Source organism: Pleurodeles waltl, chromosome 1_2 (genome assembly GCF_031143425.1).
Source record: "Pleurodeles waltl isolate 20211129_DDA chromosome 1_2, aPleWal1.hap1.20221129, whole genome shotgun sequence".
Classification (NCBI taxonomy): domain Eukaryota; kingdom Metazoa; phylum Chordata; class Amphibia; order Caudata; family Salamandridae; genus Pleurodeles; species Pleurodeles waltl.
In genome coordinates, this window is record NC_090437.1 from 338357312 (window position 1) to 338375858 (window position 18547).

At 41.5% G+C, this 18547-nt stretch overlaps 1 protein-coding gene across 1 annotated transcript in view; it reads right to left on the reverse strand.

Moving 5' to 3' along the window:
• Positions 1 to 3784: 3784 nt before the first annotated feature.
• Positions 3785 to 18547, reverse strand: part of ADAMTSL1 (ADAMTS like 1) — a 731427-nt gene continuing 716664 nt past the window's right edge. Inside the window, exons 29-30 of the mRNA XM_069239462.1 lie at positions 13559 to 13659; positions 3785 to 13441 (exon numbers count right to left, since the gene is read on the reverse strand). Of these exons, the coding sequence (XP_069095563.1) occupies positions 13427 to 13441; positions 13559 to 13659 (116 nt within the window). The 3' untranslated portion in view covers positions 3785 to 13426. The remainder of the gene's footprint in view (positions 13442 to 13558; positions 13660 to 18547) is intronic.

An 18547-nucleotide genomic window follows, 5' to 3' on the forward strand; every position in this document is an offset into this window, starting at 1 on the left:
AACCTCCATCATCATCAACAGAATGCAGGCCGTCCGACTGCTTCCTCCAAGGGAGAGATTTAGCATACTTCGCTGCCAGTTTCGGGTCCGTAACAAAATGCAACTTGCCCTTATGTTGAACACGCAGCTTAGCAGGGTAAATAAGGGAGTATTTCGCGTCAGTCTGACTTAAAATGCGTTTAACCAGCAGGAAGGCCCTGAGGGCAGCCTGCACCCCAGGAGTGTAATCAGGGGAAAAAAACCAGCTCTGCATTATTATATACCACCGGCCGACCTTCCCTAGCTAAGCGCAATATAGTATCTCTCTCTCTGTAGTTAAGTAACCGTGCAATAATGGGGCACGCGGGAGAGATTTGTGGGCCCTCTCCACCACCAACATCCGAGAAAGCTCCCCAGGAATCAACGCAGGTAACATAGTCTCAACAAAGCCGTCCATGCGCCCCATGTCCGTTGAATCTGGGAGACCTAGAATGCGGACATTATTGCGGCGAGACCGAGCTTCCAAGTCCTAATTTTTATTCCTGATGATTTCCAACACACGCTCCATGTGCAGCAGCTTTTCCCCATCTACACAACGTTCATCCTCCAAAGATCCGATGTGCGTGACTCCAACTGTTCGAAGAATGTGTCCTGACCATTCACCCTTTCCTTTAAACGATCCATCTGTTCGGTGATATGGTCTAGCTTGGCGTCAATACTAGCCAGACTATGCTGAAGGTCGACATACATATCCTTCATGGATGCCATAGGCAGATCCTCCACATGCAGCAAGTCATCAACCATCCGGCTAGATGAGCCATTTTTCTTCCGCCCACTCTCAAATGATAACTTGGTCTACTTCTGATCAGCCTTCCCCATGCCTCCCCCAGACAGGCAGGCCGGTGGCAACTGCCACCTGCGTAACGCACCAGCAGACATCCAGCCGGCAGCGGGCCCCCCTAAGTCAAGCCCCCCGAAACAACCACCACCCATCCGGCTCAGAACAAGGCAGGATGGGGCAGTGGCCCCCACCGAGAGCCCAGGCCCGCCGGCACCAAAAAACAACCGGATCAGCGGCGCCCAGGGCCACCAGCAACAGGGGGGTCCCCAGCAACCACCGGCACACCCGCAGCGGCCCGCAGCCCGATATGGCCGCTGAGAGGGCCCCGCAGGGGTAGCAGCACAGCACTCACCTCGCAAACCACGAGGGCAGCCTACAGAACAAGTCGTCGTTCGCTGGGCAGAAATAATTAGCCCCAGTGAGGAAAGCCGCTCCCCGCGGCACCCACTCCGGCAGCCCAATGCATGACATGGTAAACGCATCCGAGGCCCTCGCTCCTCTCGCGCCTACGCCGGCCCTGCCTCTAGGCCAGGCCGCATCGGGCGTACCAGCACACAGTGAACATCCAGTGCCGTTCCGGAGCCAACAGCCTCCGCAGGTCCCCCGCAGCCAGCACAGCCGAGGAAAAAGGGTGAGGTGCTGCAATTCCAGGAGAAATGCAGCAAGTTGGTCCCCTGCCGAGCAGAGCCTCACGGTGTGGCGGCCATCTTGCTGATCGGCCAAGCCACGCCCCCCCACTGCATCCCCTCCTTAAACCAGTAAACACAGTAACGATCAGACTCTTAAACTGAACATACAGATACACTGCTTACATTTTTGGAGAAAGATAAGTGCATGGTCCTAAAGATTTACTTGGAAGCCTGTTACCAGAGCTGCTGAATACCAGGGTTGCCTAATCCCAACATTGCCTCTGCTTGATTCCTCCTCAAACTTCTATCTTCCACAACCCTATACTTCCCTTCTCCTTATTTCAATCTTGCAGGTTATTACTCATCCCTGCTTTATCCCTTTCTCCCTATTTTCCTATCTTTCTCATCCTACTTCTTTCAACATATTCTGCCTTTCATATTGTGTCTTCCTCTTACTAGTGCTGGATCAAAGTCTCATGATGAAAAATAAGCCTCAGTCTCCATCTGCCCAATTAAGAAATATGCCTACTTTGTGCAGGGTAGGCCTTCTGGCTGCATGGAAGAAGATTAAGTGATTTTTTTCCAATGCTAGTACACATAGGCCTTAAGCCAACACGCTGCTGCTCCGGCCACCATGTTGCTATGTGCTGCCTGGTGGAAGAGGATGGCCCACATTGCCACAAAAAAAAACATTGGGGCCATAGGCCACATCCGGGTACAATTACATAGAATGGAAAGTATCCTTTTTTAATGTCCTTAATTTTCACCTGCTACAGCTATATTGGATTATGTGGAATACTATTGAAAAGCTTCTCCTCACCAGGTCCCAGAAGCAGAGTTGAGTGTTGGGAGGAGAATAAGATGCAACTTACAACACTTAAAGCCTCATTTATGAGGCACTACGGGCACACATTGCCACCAGAACGTAATGTCTTTTTTACGCTTCGGTCTCACACCCTCTTTCCCATCATCTTGTGGCATTTACTCCTCCCCCCCTTCCCACCCTTGACCTCTCCTAACCTCTGCTCCCAAGGTGTCCATTCTCAGCAACCAGATAAAGGCAGGAAAGGTTAAGGGCATCTTCAGATGATTTCTTCATTAAAAGGTCTTGTTAAGGCAGGCCTATCCTAATGTTTCTCTTCTCCTACCCCTTCCCTCTAGAAATCTGGCCTTTTTTAGATTCTGATAAATTGTCATACTGCACCAACCTGTGTACCTGTAACCTGCAACCAGTTAGTTGGGAAGAAAGCTTTCCATTTGGATTGCACTTTCACCTGAGAAGAGTCAAAGATCTAACAACTGGTGTTGATTTGGTCACTCCTGGGTCAACCCCATTAACTATAACTTTCTTGGCTGGCTTGTGAGCTAGCCAAGAAGTGGCACTTCTGCCACTTGTGGCTGAACCTCACACTCTCATATTAGACTTGGTGACTTAGGAAGATGGATCATCCTTCAGTTAGAGTCCCCCCTCTCACCCTTTACTCCTACACTTCGAGATGGAAAGCAGTTTATTTTCATGCAACCTAGTTGTAACTGTGTGCCCAAACATTAACAGTGGCTGCTCAGAAGGTGCCTTTGAAAAGGTTGCATCACTTCCTGCTCCTGAATGAACTTCGTACATTCTTATTTATTTGGGCTCGATAGCCAGGCATGATGGGCATGTTTTAATTTGGTAGAGCTTGACACCACAGAAAGGCCTGTAGCCACCCTCAGAATTCTCTCCGTATAGAAGATGCAGTAGAAAAGAAGCCAATTCTGGTAAAGTAAACATCAATAGGTGTTTACTGTCTGGTGTTTTGACTTTATTACTGTTTTGGTACTGCATACCTTTAACATTACCCTAAGGTAAGTCAGTCTGCTCTGTGCCATCGCTACCAGGGGGTTGAACTCAGGTTAATTTAGCAACTAAAGTGTTCACCTTGTCAAGTTAGTGTTATAATAGTTTGAGGTGGGTGACTGCCCACCCTAAATAGTAATCCACTTACTGCTGTCTTCATAACTTTGGGGCTCTCGTTTTGCATGTTGTCACCTGATCTGCAGTCTTTTACAACAGTAAAGTCCTCCATTCAGAAAATTTCATTGATGGCACCATAGCGTGTGTGAGAACTAGTCTATTACCTAACAACGTCTGTGTAGTGAGGAAAATGAATCAACAGACAAGAATAGTAGAAGCTAGAGTGATTACGTGGCTGTTAGATTCTGTCTCTATTTTTCTATCCCAGCATGCACTCTGGCATTTGTGTTTCCACAGTCACACTCAGTTGCATCTATGGCATTCTTCCCATTGTACGTAGGAGCAGGAAGCACAGGTTGCTCATAAAAACAATAATTCATGTTTTATTCAAAATTCTTTAATTAACAGCAATGACAGGCAAGAAAATGCAGAGTATGATACAGTGCACGCCTGTTAACTTAAATTGTTCTTCAATGTACATTCAATAACATTCAGAGTGGCGGCTGGGGAGCATTAGTAGGAAAACTTTGGAGCAATACCACCATGTGCCTCTCTTCCAGAAGGAAGTGCTACTAGTCAGATTGGAAAGCCTTCTGCTTCTAGGTCCTCACTCCAAAGTTCAATCTGCAATAGTTTATATTATAATGTCATTCTAGTTTTGTGAGAAATCCATTTCTTTCAGTTAGTTCCCAAAGTTTGGCGAACCCGTGCTTCTTCTTGTTTCATAAAGTTTGATTGTATTGATTTTTCAGAATAAAGCACGTACCATTTAACATTCCATCTCCACTCTTACATTTCTGCTCTTACGTCACCCAAGAGATCAATGTACAAGAGCTAGGTCCACCAGTAAACAGCAATGCACCGTTTGGTCTTTTTGATCATTTCGCATGTGATTTATTCAAGGGCACCATAAAAAAAACTACAAAAGGTCTAGTTGTGTTGTCTGCACATCCACAAAAAGAAGAAGAGTACCTACTTTAATTGTACTACTGAATTTCAACAACAACAATATTATGGCATACTATACTAATATCAAGGAGAGAATATCAAGGGACAAAATATCGAAAGATAAGTGCATATAGGAAAGCACAGATTTATTATTACTAACTCCACATCTACATACCTTGAAGATATATGTACCACATAGGTACATATTACATATATGTGGAGTTAGGTATAGAAAATCTAGACTTACTCATCTGTCTATATTTTGTTTTAGATATTCTGTTGTTGATATTCTGTCCCATCGATAATATTGATCTGATATTTAGGGGGCAAGCCCCTACTTTTGAACTATGCAACAACTTCCACACTACAGTGGTTTCACAGCCATTCTTATTGATCTCAAAACTAAACATTAGAGGGCTTTAATATAGTTGCATACTGTCTTCAAATAAAACTCATTTAATTCTCGTCATCTGAACAATTAAAATCAAGATCTGAGGCCTACTTCCCGTTTCCTTTCCCGTTTAAAACTACAATTGCCACCTCTTTTTTGAAAATCATTGACCAATCATTGTATTGTTTCACTTGTAAGTAACCCAAATCCCTTAAAAGAAACATTTTGATGGCATAGCTTTCAATGCATTTCTGTGCACAGGTCATAGGCATCTGTCCACATATTAATGCAAAGAAAATGTTGAAAATGAGACATACAAAAATTCACGTTTCTTCACAGTCACAAGAACTGCAGTATGAAAATAAAATGTTCAAAAATAGTTAAATGTACAATTATTAATAATGCACTTTTTATACAAGAAAATTCTAATAAATATACACAAAATGTTGTAGATAGAATATTTTTTTTCTTAAATATTACAGCAATCATATCATTGTTTTCAACAAGAAAATATCAATTTGGGCAAAACAAATGTTTTAAAAAAAAACAGATAAAGTAACTATACAGAAAATATGCGTTGCTGCACTATCTTATGAGCTGCTTGACACTTTTTCAATTGATTTTGAACTGTGTAAAATAATTACATTTGTACTTATGACATTTTCACTTGTCAGCCACTTTGTGTACTTGCCATCAACACAGCCGCAGAAGCCATTGTTAATGAGCATTATAACTTAACCACAATCATATGTAATCAGTATACTGCTGAACAGTGACCGCATGATGGGTTACTGAACACCAAAGAGATTTGTATTATCCCGATTTTGTATATGGGCTGGTGCAATTTGTTCCAGTTATTAGAATTAGTGGACTTTTGTGCAATATGTGGAATTTCTAAGACATATATGGATTTTTCCAGCGACATTGTCATTGCCATGATAAATTCTGCATGAACTCACTACGACCCTTTTAAAAAACTTGTAGTACATGTAAAATACAACAAACAACAGAATTACCGAAATTCAAAGTACATTTTCATGGAATGATCCATTGGGATTTCCATGGATGCTTAATGATATTGTCAGAAACAAAGGCATTTCTTCATAAACCTCTGGTAAACTTAAAACTGAAATTTCTGCAGATTTTTTAAAATATAAGTGAAAAAATTATTTGAATTTGTTGTACGTTTGCACATAACGGAGACTTTCTTGGAATGCCTATAAAAGCACAACATATTTTTCAATTCAACCTTTCCATAGGCTCCAGAAGCAAAATTCCCGTTGTAATATTCGTAATCAAACATCTCATAGAGATTTTAAAATCTTTAAATGATAGTCATTTTGTATATTCCTTTGGGGTCGTATGTGATTATGTATGCAAAGAACTAACTATACAGGGAGTGCAGAATTATTAGGCAAGTTGTATTTTTGAGGATTAATTTTATTATTGAACAACAACCATGTTCTCAATGAACCCAAAAAACTCATTAATATCAAAGCTGAATATTTTTGGAAGTAGTTTTTAGTTTGTTTTTAGTTTTAGCTATGTTAGGGGGATATCTGTGTGTGCAGGTGACTATTACTGTGCATAATTATTAGGCAACTTAACAAAAAACAAATATATACCCATTTCAATTATTTATTATTACCAGTGAAACCAATATAACATCTCAACATTCACAAATATACATTTCTGACATTCAAAAACAAAACAAAAACAAATCAGTGACCAATATAGCCACCTTTCTTTGCAAGGACACTCAAAAGCCTGCCATCCATGGATTCTGTCAGTGTTTTGATCTGTTCACCATCAACATTGCGTGCAGCAGCAACCACAGCCTCCCAGACACTGTTCAGAGAGGTGTACTGTTTTCCCTCCTTGTAAATCTCACATTTGATGATGGACCACAGGTTCTCAATGGGGTTCAGATCAGGTGAACAAGGAGGCCATGTCATTAGATTTCCTTCTTTTATACCCTTTCTTGCCAGCCACGCTGTGGAGTACTTGGACGCGTGTGATGGAGCATTGTCCTGCATGAAAATCATGTTTTTCTTGAAGGATGCAGACTTCTTCCTGTACCACTGCTTGAAGAAGGTGTCTACCAGGAACTGGCAGTAGGACTGGGAGTTGAGCTTGACTCCATCCTCAACCCGAAAAGGCCCCACAAGCTCATCTTTGATGATACCAGCCCAAACCAGTACTCCACCTCCACCTTGCTGGCGTCTGAGTCGGACTGGAGCTCTCTGCCCTTTACCAATCCAGCCACGGGCCCATCCATCTGGCCCATCAAGACTCACTCTCATTTCATCAGTCCATAAAACCTTAGAAAATCAGTCTTGAGATATTTCTTGGCCCAGTCTTGACGTTTCAGCTTGTGTGTCTTGTTCAGTGGTGGTCGTCTTTCAGCCTTTCTTACCTTGGCCATGTCTCTGAGTATTGCACACCTTGTGCTTTTGGGCACTCCAGTGATGTTGCAGCTCTGAAATATGGCCAAACTGGTGGCAAGTGGCATCGTGGCAGCTGCACGCTTGACTTTTCTCAGTTCATGGGCAGTTATTTTGCGCCTTGGTTTTTCCACACGCTTCTTGCGACCCTGTTGACTATTTTGAATGAAACGCTTGATTGTTCGATGATCACGCTTCAGAAGCTTTGCAATTTTAAGAGTGCTGCATCCCTCTGCAAGATATCTCACTATTTTTGACTTTTCTGAGCCTGTCAAGTCCTTCTTTTGACCCATTTTGCCAAAGGAAAGGAAGTTGCCTAATAATTATGCACACCTGATATAGGGTGTTGATGTCATTAGACCACACCCCTTCTCATTACAGAGATGCACATCACCTAATATGCTTAATTGGTAGTAGGCTTTCGAGCCTATACAGCTTGGAGTAAGACAACATGCATAAAGAGGATGATGTGGTCAAAATACTAATTTGCCTAATAATTCTGCACTCCCTGTATAGTAATCTGGATGTTCTAAGTCATCTTGAAATCCCAGCACCATATGAAGCCAAAGGCACACTATTTGCGGTTTAAGCTGACTAGCATTGTCCTGATTACCTACTGGGATGCTGCACAAACATAATATTTCAGCCACTGAAAGCCTCATAAGCTTTAGTAATGTTTGCTTTACTTATAAACCACCATTGCTGAATTCTAAAGAGGAAATTGTACATTGATTTGATGCTTGACATGACATCATCAAAACCACATTTATGAAATCGCCACACTACAGAAGCTGAAAGGCTTAAAATGGAAGACAAAACTTGTAAATGCAGCTTGACATAACGTTTAAAATAAAACAAAACATGAGGACAGAGCTCATTGGAAGGTACTGTTCTCAGCAGCTTTCCCCTGCCTGATCTGTGGTCTCTTTTAACTTAATGACAAGTTAGAGAAATACCGGGTCAATGACAATAGATTGAATTGGGCCAATGTAAGCCTGGAGGACATACTTTTGATCTCATATGTCTGTTGTCTGACACTGTACCTTTGGCCCGGATTTTTAAATGTAAGTAGCCGTCTTCACACATATTCTAATTAAGCATAAGTTCTATTTAACATTACCTTTTGCAGAAATTGTTCTAGAGTTCCAAAATGAGTAGACAATATGTTATGGGTTGGTATAGATTAAGGGCCTCATTACGAGTTTCGCTGAGTCACAAATGTGACGGATATCCCGTCTGCCGTATTACAAGTTTCGTAGAATATAATGGAACTTGTAATATGTCTTATGGGATATCCGTTATGTTTGTGACAGAGTAATCCCCTCCGCCAAACTCGTAATGATGCCCTAAGTCATAAGAACACCAAGTCATATGTCTTGTGTTTTACCAGATTAATACCTCCTTGTGTGTGCCAAATAGTTAAACAATCATAGCCCAAATAAAGTCAATTATCAATAGAATAAGACAATATGGTGGTAACTTTGAAGTAGCCACCGTATTTCAATATTTATAGGGCTTTGTTCCCACTGTCTAAAAGAATGAGCTCTTGGTGCCAGAAGTCAATCTGGGATCTAATGTGCTAATTCTCATTTGCCTTTAATGTATAGTGGGCATGTAGCTAGATGCTAGATTGCATCAGAAATTGGAATTTGCAGGCCATTGCAAGACCACATTTACCTCCAGCATGGTAGCTACGCTATGGTTTCTTTCAATGAGGGACATGCCTTAATGCAGATGACAAACTACTTTTTAATTTTAGACAATCACTTAATATGAGTCTTTGGGGCAGATTTAACAATGCATTGTGCTGGTGCAATGTCACCACAAACTGGCAGAAATTGTTGATTTGTAATTTACTTTTTGGCTCAAAGCTTTTTTGTGCTGGAATGTTGCCGAAATTGTGCTACATTGTGTACAGGGGGTGTCCCCTGGGTGGTACATGGGTGTACCATGCTACCACCCAAAGCTTTTTGATGCAAAGCCCTATCTAATAACATTAGTAGACAGGGCTTTGGGCACAAAATACTGTCTCCTTGAGATAAATGTTTCAAACTTGCACTCTACAGTAAATATATATTGTTTGAAAAGTTTTAAAGCATGTTGTGTTTTAGTTTTTTGTACTGGAAGCGTACGCTTTTAGTACAAAACCTATACTAGACATCACATACACAGATCTGTACTGTTGCAAAGGTTTGTGTGATTTGCTAGGCAGCCAGTTTGAGCACCAGTGCAGAGAATGGCAGCATCATATGCTTGTAGGTATGGTGTTGCATTGTTTCCTCCCTTGCACAATGCAAGGCATGGACTTTGGTTGCTGTGCTATGTTGCTCAACTTTTTATTAAATCTGCCCCTGTCTTTTGTTTTTACAGTGTCCCTGTAAATGACTGGTTGGTTGCCCAACCTTTAACAGGCGAATCCCCAAGGCAGAACTTAGTGAGACAGGTAATACAGCCTTCAGCCAATCAGGAAAAGTGAATTTGGCATTTTTTGTTGATTGGATACAGACTCTTAAATTTGAACATGAAGTGCAGAAAAGCGGTATGACACGATTTAGAGAAGAATGCTTCCAATCACAGAATGAAACGTCCTCAACGCCCAATTAAGACTGATAACCGAGAACACGAGTGTCCTAATGATTGGTCGATTAAATACTGCCTCCTTTTTGTAATCAGGTCGCTTCTCAGTCTCCGCAATGATCTAGAAACTGCATAGAAAATGTTTTCTTCAGTAGGTATGTAAGTAAAGTACGTGTTCTGCATAATTTTCAAGCATAACAAACGTTTTTGCAAATCCTGAAAAATACCTTGACGATCATTTTATTTTAATTAAAAAGCATGTTAATGTGTATCAGATTCATTTTTGGCTCCTCGAGTTTCAGATTTAAGTGGGCCTTGCACCATTCTAACGGCACATTAGTGTCGTTTTTTTTAAGCTAATGTGGTGCTAGAAGGCCAAAAACGCTGCGCCATATTTACAAAGTGGCGCAATGCATGCACTGTGCCACTTTGTAACCTTATGCAATACATTATGCCTGCGCCAAGCATAATGTATGCAAAGCGGGCGTTTCCCCATTAGGGGGGAGTGAAAAAATGTCGCAAAGAAATCTAAGAGATTTCTTTGTGTCATTTTTTTCAGCGCTTTTAACGCCTGCTCTGGGCAGGTGTTAAAAGGAGGCTCCCATTGGTTACAATGGGCCTCTGGGTGCTTTGCAGGATTAGCATTAAAATATTTGACGCTAATCTAGCAAAGCGCAGAACTAGCATAAAAAATTATGATGCTAGTTCTCTAACAACAGCCATGGTGCGACATATATTAGATACAGCGCACACATGGTGGCGTTTGCGGGGGTACTAGAGGCAGCTAGAAAAGTGGCGCTGTACGAGGTGCAGCACCACTTTTCATAAATATGTCCCTAAATGTGTTGTCAGATTGTTTAGTAAATCCACAATGAATATGTATGAGAATCATACACATCAAATTTATTTTAGTGGAACGTATTACTTTTTATTTGGTTATTCTGAAATATCGCCTGAGCAGTGGTGTAATGCAAACTGAAGGCACCCCCTGCAGAAAGCGATGAGGGGACACTCATACCTCACAAATATTAATTGACTTTGGGCTGAATGGGTCCCCCTGAAGTACGGTCTCCCCAGTGCTTAATTTGTGCTTGTTGTTTCCGGTGCGGAGCACCAGCACTTATTTTTTGAGGGCTGGCACTTATTTTTCTGCCTCAAGCATTTACTGCGAGCAATAGACACATATGGAAAAGACGGAGAAAGAGAAAAACGAAAAAGCGTCACAATGGGAGAAATTAGAAAGCTGTGAGAGTGAGCTGATGGGTCAGGGAGTGGCTGTAAATGGATTGAAGAGGCCAGAGATGGCTGAAGGACTACACTGCCTCAGTATTCCATGTTCGCACATTTAATTGCAGCAGCCGCATGTTTAAGAGGAGGGCTTTGGGCAACGGCATGTTTTTATTTACAAATTAAGCACTGGGTCTCCCACTGTACCACTGAGGCTGCAGGAGCCTGTGTTACACCTATCCACCTGAGAGTCTAATGGCTGGAAGAGGCCATCCATAGAGCACAGTAAGACTGTGGCATTTCTATAACTCTCGAGCTACCTGGGTTTTGTTACAAGAAGCACATGGGATCGTCAGACGAGCGAGAGAGACACACACAGTGATAAAGAGCTCCAGAGAGAGAGCACAAGAGAGAGAGAGAGCGAGACAGCAATGGAAAGAGATCAGAAAGGGAGAACACACAGGACACAAGGAGAAAGACAAAGAATGGATGGAAAGAAAGAGGGAGAGAGAAAGATACTTCCCAGACAACACCCCTCAGAGGAGAGTGAGAGACAGAGACACACACAGAGATAGAAATCTCACGAGAGAGAGAGAGAGAGCACAAAAAAGAGAGAGAGAGAGAAATAGATCAGAAAGGGAGAACATAGACAGAGGACAGAAGGAGAAAGACAAAGAATGGGTGGACAGAAAGAGAGAAAGAAAGGTAAGGGGAGAAATGGGAGTGGACTGGGTTGAATATTTTTGCCACAGCTGATTTTGGTTTCCAGCCTGGCCCTGGTGATTGCTCACCTCATTTCTATTGCCCAGTCCCCTGAAACTTCCCAGACAACACCCACTACTGCTATCCTACATAAGGAGACCCACAAGGGGCACAAACTCCACTCCCACCTGCAATACTGCTGCAAGGAAAACAGTGCAGATCCTGCCTTTGGAAATCAGGATCGTTGTCGGCATTTAACCACTTTTCCCAAGCCTAAGTCTGATTTCTATGCAGAAACGTTTTTATTAAATGTAGTCCTTAGGTTTCAAGCGTTGGCATTTTTATTTCACATTGTCCAATATTAACAATTTTTGCATGAAGCTTTGCACTGTATGGTATAATCTTCATTATTCACCAATTTTACGGCACTTAATATGGTTCATGGCCTGCTGGCCCATCAGCCAGTTCAAAGGTGGCTGCCATACAGTGATGGTTGGCGCCTTTGGAGGAATGTCTCCTTACAGCTGCAATGAAATCCCACCTGCTCAAACCAATACATACAGGATCGGTCCACTAACTTTTCTGAAATGTGCTTTAAGTGAATTGAGGAAATTTGTGGGAACAGACTTGTGCAAGAATGTGCACAGTGAAGAAGTAACAAAGGACAGACCTCTTTCTTGCCCGTATAGTCAATTCGCATAGATGATGTAGTGATACAACAGTTTTTGGATATATGGGCACCAGCATTTGTCAGTACCTAAGGATTTGTGAGCCATTTTGTGCAGCTGCAGAAGATATGGATCAAAACTCGAAATTCATAGTTTTCCCTGTTCTCCTATATACAATTATATACAGTTACAACTGTTACACTAACAGCTCCGTCACACTCATGCAGGCTTTGGTCTAGAGATGCGCTTTAGATTGTTAGGAGTGAACATAATTCCGTTAGGTAGTACACACATCTCTGACACCTCTCCGATCCACGAGCTTCTGGTTCTTGATGCTGGAGTAACATTGTCTAAGGAAAATGACTCCTTATTTCTTGAGAGAACAATTGTTTTGACATATTTTTGGACAAATTTGACTACTAAATGGTACAGACTGGTAAATGTTGGTTTCACAGCCTTATGGCCGCCCAGCACACCAGTGAGACCTGAGTTTGTAGCGGTGCAGCGTAGTACAAACTGCAGTGTCTTCTTCCCTTCCCACTTCATTATGATCCAATGATAACATGTCTTGTTCCTGTGGCCTCTCGTGTTCTCTTTTATGCTCCACTTTGTGACAGGGCATGGATCCAAATGCATCAATCTGTAGCTCAGGAATGGGCACAGCTAATGCCAGTTCTCAGAGGGATGCAAAGGCCAAATTCCACTTGGCATAGCATAGTGCAGTCGAGAGTCAAAATAGAAGAAAAACACTGGTCCATCGTTGGGTGAACAACATGGGTTGTCCACTGTTTGCCATTATGATTGTTTTTCCTAGAAACTCTTTCCCTTTTTCAGTATCTCCCTTAAAGGGTTTGCTGAGCAGCATGTTTCACCTGTGCACTAAAGCGAACAGAGAGGTTCCCTTTCACGCATGTGAACTTCTTCCCATTTCATTTTTAAGTTCTTTCAAGCTGTGTTCTCCTGTACCTGTGTTGCCTGTGGCACAGTATGTCTCTTTGTTCAGTTTTCTTTTTCACATTTTTGTCCCAACACAGTCTTTAATTCATCCCATCTTGTGCTCCATCAATCATGGCAGGGAGACCTGTCAAATATTTTATAAACAACAATTAAAAAACTATAAAGAAAAATAAATAATTTTCAGTCACTTTTCGCAACATTCCTTCCAGTGGAAGGTTAAGGACGGAGGACCAGTTCATACTTTTCCGCAAGAACTGCAGCATCGGGCTTTGAACTGAGCGAGCTGACAGAGTTTCAGTTGTGTCACTTTCTCGCAGTATCTGGTTGTGTCTCTGCACTCCACTGAAAACAGAAAAGAGCCGTGGTTAGGTAGTCTTGGGAACTAAAGACATGCGTTTCAAATCCCCAAATGAAGAAATTATAAACTGCTGCCCTTCTACTTCTCAGACTCAAATACAGGCCCTTGTGTCTGGGTTGTCCTTTATGCTTGGCATTAGGTGCACTAAAAACCTCAAGATGTGAACACAGGTAAGAAAAAGTTACTTATCTGTAACTCCAGTTTTCCGGCATTGGTATCCTTCATAGATTCACATGCTATAATTATTTTCCGAGTTCAGTGCTGGAATAGCTCTTCCGCTCCTCTGGCATTTTGCTAGTGGGCTGCAGACAGGTGTGTTGCTTTCAAAGCTGGATGGACTTCCATGAACCAATCATGAAAACCCACACACCCAGTTTTAGTTATTACCCCCTGTAGTGTGATGCTGGTTTGAAGATTTGTTGGCAGGGCTGAATATGGTTTCTAGTCCAGACAAGTCCTTCTTCAGGTTGACTGGGAATAATGTACGCACGTAAATCTGTGAAATATCTAATACTGGCCAAGAAAATGTTACTTACCTGTAAACATAGTTCCCAGGTACAAGTTCCATTTCATATACCGAAATGCTTGAATTGTATTCAGCCTGTTAACATGGGATAATTAAAGAATGGTGAATCTATTAAATATCCAGTGCTGGAGAACAGCAGGTGTAAAAATGGGTTTAAGCGTCCTGGGTCTTACTGAGCTGCAGCAATCAAAGTATATTAATAATATAATTATCTTGGAAGGTGGAAAAATACTAGTCCAGCAATGCACCACAATAACCTCAACAATTTTGATGCTATTGTCCTGACGTGCTCCATGGTGCTCTGTATAGTAAATATAGCGCTACTATAGTGACGTTAGCGGGCGCAGGACAACGCAAGATAAGTGGCACATCAGGGCTGATGTACGCTTACTTGTAAATATGCCTCTAAATGTGTGGAATGCCCTAAAATAAGTGATGGCACACCAGCAATTATGGACTGCAGTTCGCTCCATGGACATTCATTTTATGATCTTGTATACAATACTTTGCTTTAAAATGGTTACAAGGGTCCTACTCCAAGCTCTCTCGTTTGAGGCACTGGTAGGATACCCTCAGCACTGGCTCACCATATCTGAGCGTAAGTATCTGTGAGATGCACAATACTTTTTACTGTCTTTGTTTTCATTGGAGACATGGGTTTAGTTGGAAGTAGGGGGAGTCACAAAGGCAATGAATACGATGGTAGCCAGCGTTTTCTAGTAGTTACCCAGCTTTTCCATCCCTGTGAATGCCAAAACAATGTGGACTGATTGCCTAACACTGAGTTTTCCTGCTAGCACTGCTCCTCCATTTTTTGGCCCAGGCCATGATGATCCATGTTAGTAATTTCTACCTCTTCTGCTGCTGAGGGAAGACATTGCATATGCTGGGCAGCCATACCTGCTGGAAAAGGACAGGCAAATAATAGCAGGATTGTGGGGTTTTATTCCAATCAATTAGGTAAAAAGAAAGTATTAAGAGCAATCTGCCTGATTGTGCGAGTGTGCTAACAATCACCGGGCCATCTGGCTTCAATGATGAGGATGGACTTCAAAGAGAGCTCGGCCCTCAAGCTGTCACCACCCGTACCGTGCTCGAAGGGATCAAACATATATGAATCAAAACAGCGCTCTTGCAGGTAGAAATGTTCGCAAGTAAGCTTATTTTAATTAATTGAAATAACTTTCGTGTGGAATGTAAAAGTTATTTGAATGAGTTGTCATGCGCGGCAGTGCAAGAGCTATTTTCTGATGACATCTGAAATGGCTTCCTTAACTACCTCAGCGATAAAATCATAATTGCTCCCAGAAAACAACATCCAGTACAACATCATGAGGCTAAACTCAGTTTATTACGACTTGATTTATCGTTATTGGCCGACGGGGAACACTTAACTCTGCAAACGTTCTTTTTCTTTCAGCCCGGTGATACTGCTTTTCATTTGCTGATAATGAGGCCCTGTGTTCTAGGCTTTCTCGCTACTTACCGCCACACGTCAAGAAGAACGCAGTTATTCAGCCTAAGAACACGTTCCCTTGCTGCTCTCAACAATTAGCCATTTTATGTCAACGGTTTTCAATGGGAAAACATATAGTTAAAAGAGGGGAAGAGCTGGCCTGAGGTCTACAGAGCATTGAGCGGTACCATATTTGTTAATAATTTAAGATGATTTGGGAAAGACGCCTTTTCCCGAGTTCCCCTTAATTTGTTTAATATTCAATTGTTTGGAGGCTGGTTTGCAATTCACAAAGGTCTACACAGAGTCCTGGCAGTGCCCAAGTAATGTTCGGAGTATTTCTTAATGGATCTGGGCCATACTAGGAACAGAATGAAAACGGCGCAGTGAGTGAGAGAAACTGTGGGTCACTGAAAGTCACAGATGTATTTAGCAGAATTTGTCCCCCTTTATCACTCTTTGGAGCACTAACCAAACTCTCCCTTCAGAAATACCCTGGTGTGTGTATTCTTCCATCTTTCCACAAAAGATATAGGGGCAGATTTATGGAGTGCAGCGCCACTTTCCCTGTGCCTCTTAGCGCCCCCCCTACTGCCACCATGTGTGCGCCGTACTTAAAATATGGACCAGGTTAAGGGGCAATAGCGTCCTTTTTAAGTTATTGATGTACTCTACAGGAGTAGCGCCAAGGTATTGGTGCTACTGCTGCAGAGTACATCAGGCCCCATTATAAATAATGGAAGCCCCCTTTTTAATGCCTTCTCTGAGTAGGCATTAAAAGCGCCGTATAAAATGACACAAGGAAATCTCTTACATTTCCTTGCACCATTATTTCAGTCCCCCTAACAGGGGAACACCCCCTTTGCATACATTATGCCTGGTGCAGGCATAATATAGTGCAAAGAGTTACAAAATGCATGCATTGTGGCGCTAAGATTTTGGCCTTGTTGGCGTGAAAAAAAATAGACTAATGTGGCACAGGGTTGCGCTAGGGGCTTATAAAAACACCCCATAGGACCTACAAACATGATGAGTCATGGAGTGACTGACGGCAGGGAGCAAGCCAAATCTTTCTGAAGAATGATATCTTGAGTCTACCCCTTTCTTGAAATTCCCGATAATAACAGGCCAAAACAATTAATATAAAGCACATGTTTTGAAGAATTTTGATAACAAGATTTAGGTTTTAGAAACAGTCTTGATGGAGAGCTAAAGGATGCTTTAGAATCTGCCACGGTATCCAGGAGGATTATTCATCTGCAGCAGAAAGTAGATGACTGTGGACATCATAGGAGGAAGTGTTAGATAGAAACCCAGAAGCATAAAAGGAAATCTTCGTGCCACAGATGAGGCAGTGTCTATCAGTACCTTGCTGGTTTCCATGGAGGCAGGAGGGGCATAGATTCTGCAGATGCCGTGTTTGAAAAATGAAAGTAAAACGTGCAGCACAGGCTAGCAAAGTGGCCAACAGGGAACCACATGGAGCGGCCACTGAGACAAACTTCTGACTGCTAAATCACAGTCCTGCATGGCTATCTGCTCTAGCTTCACAATTTAAATTTACATAATACTTTTCAGGAGTAATGTTATCCAAAAATTTGGAAATTAGATCAATCTTTTGTCATGCTCACCCACTCACACAGCTATGGGAAATAAAATGGATGGTAGTTTGGAACCTGTCTGTCATAAGTGTAAAATCTTCCCACCAGTATATACATTCACAATAAAGGCTCTATGACACAAGAGACCATGGCTTATCAGCAATCTTCCTTCAATCTGCTGGGTACATTTGGAGATTTTAAAGCTCTGAGAACATGATGTTGTAGTTTTGATGGGAATGATGTTGCTTGTGCCTACATCTAGCTCTTTGGTTGGAAAGGCTTTTGAAACAGTTTAACAAGGACTGGTGGGAGAAGAACATTGTGGATATTGTCAAGTGTTTTTTTCTCAAATTACCTCATCGTCAAACTATTAAACCGCTTGCTCTGGCAAACAGTGTTCTCTGCTTGATCTGTTCTTTCCTCTATTCCTTTATAGGCAGCTTCTATTCAACAAGTTTCAAATGCCCACATTTCTGCGTCTCCAAAAAAAGAACTCTGCCCACGCTTCTCTTACCAACTGCAAATGTTTAATCTTACACTTGCCTCCACCACTTCATATCAAAACCAAGCTGGCTTGCTCTCTGCCCAAAAACAGATTAGTATTGACAATGGTGTTTTAAGGAAGTACATGGAATGTCTCTCAGCTACCTCTTTGACATCCCAGGCCGCCATATGCCTGGAACCTAAGATCCACCAACCATAACCTTCTGGTCACATCCAATTACTGCAACAATGGTATTCAGACAAAATATCAAATTTAAAATATAGAGATACAGAAATATCAAGTTTTAAATATCGTGACCCACACATATTGTGATGCAGGAACATCATTGACAAGAATATCGATTTTAGAGGTAAGCCATATCGATGTTAAAAATGTCTGTGCTGTAACTATTGATGTTAAAAATATCTGTGTTTTTTAATATCATTTACAAAAATATCTATGTTTTTAATATAGATGTTAAAAATATCCATATTGTTCATATCGTTTACAAAAATATTGGTTTCGATAATATTGTTTTTTATTATTTTTATGTGTTTTAGTATATGTTTTAATTGTAAATGTTATCAATTGTTTGTAGAAATATTCATGTTTTTTTAATATAGTTTGTACATTTTTAGTTATTTTTTATTTTAATTTAATTGTTTATTGTAATTTTTAGTGTTGTAGCGGGTTGTGGGTTTTGCAGGAGTATAGGGCGGGAAGTAATTTAATTATAATTAATTAGTAATTAATTTTTAATTATTATTAATGATTAAATTGGCAATTAATTATGTAAATCCTCAAA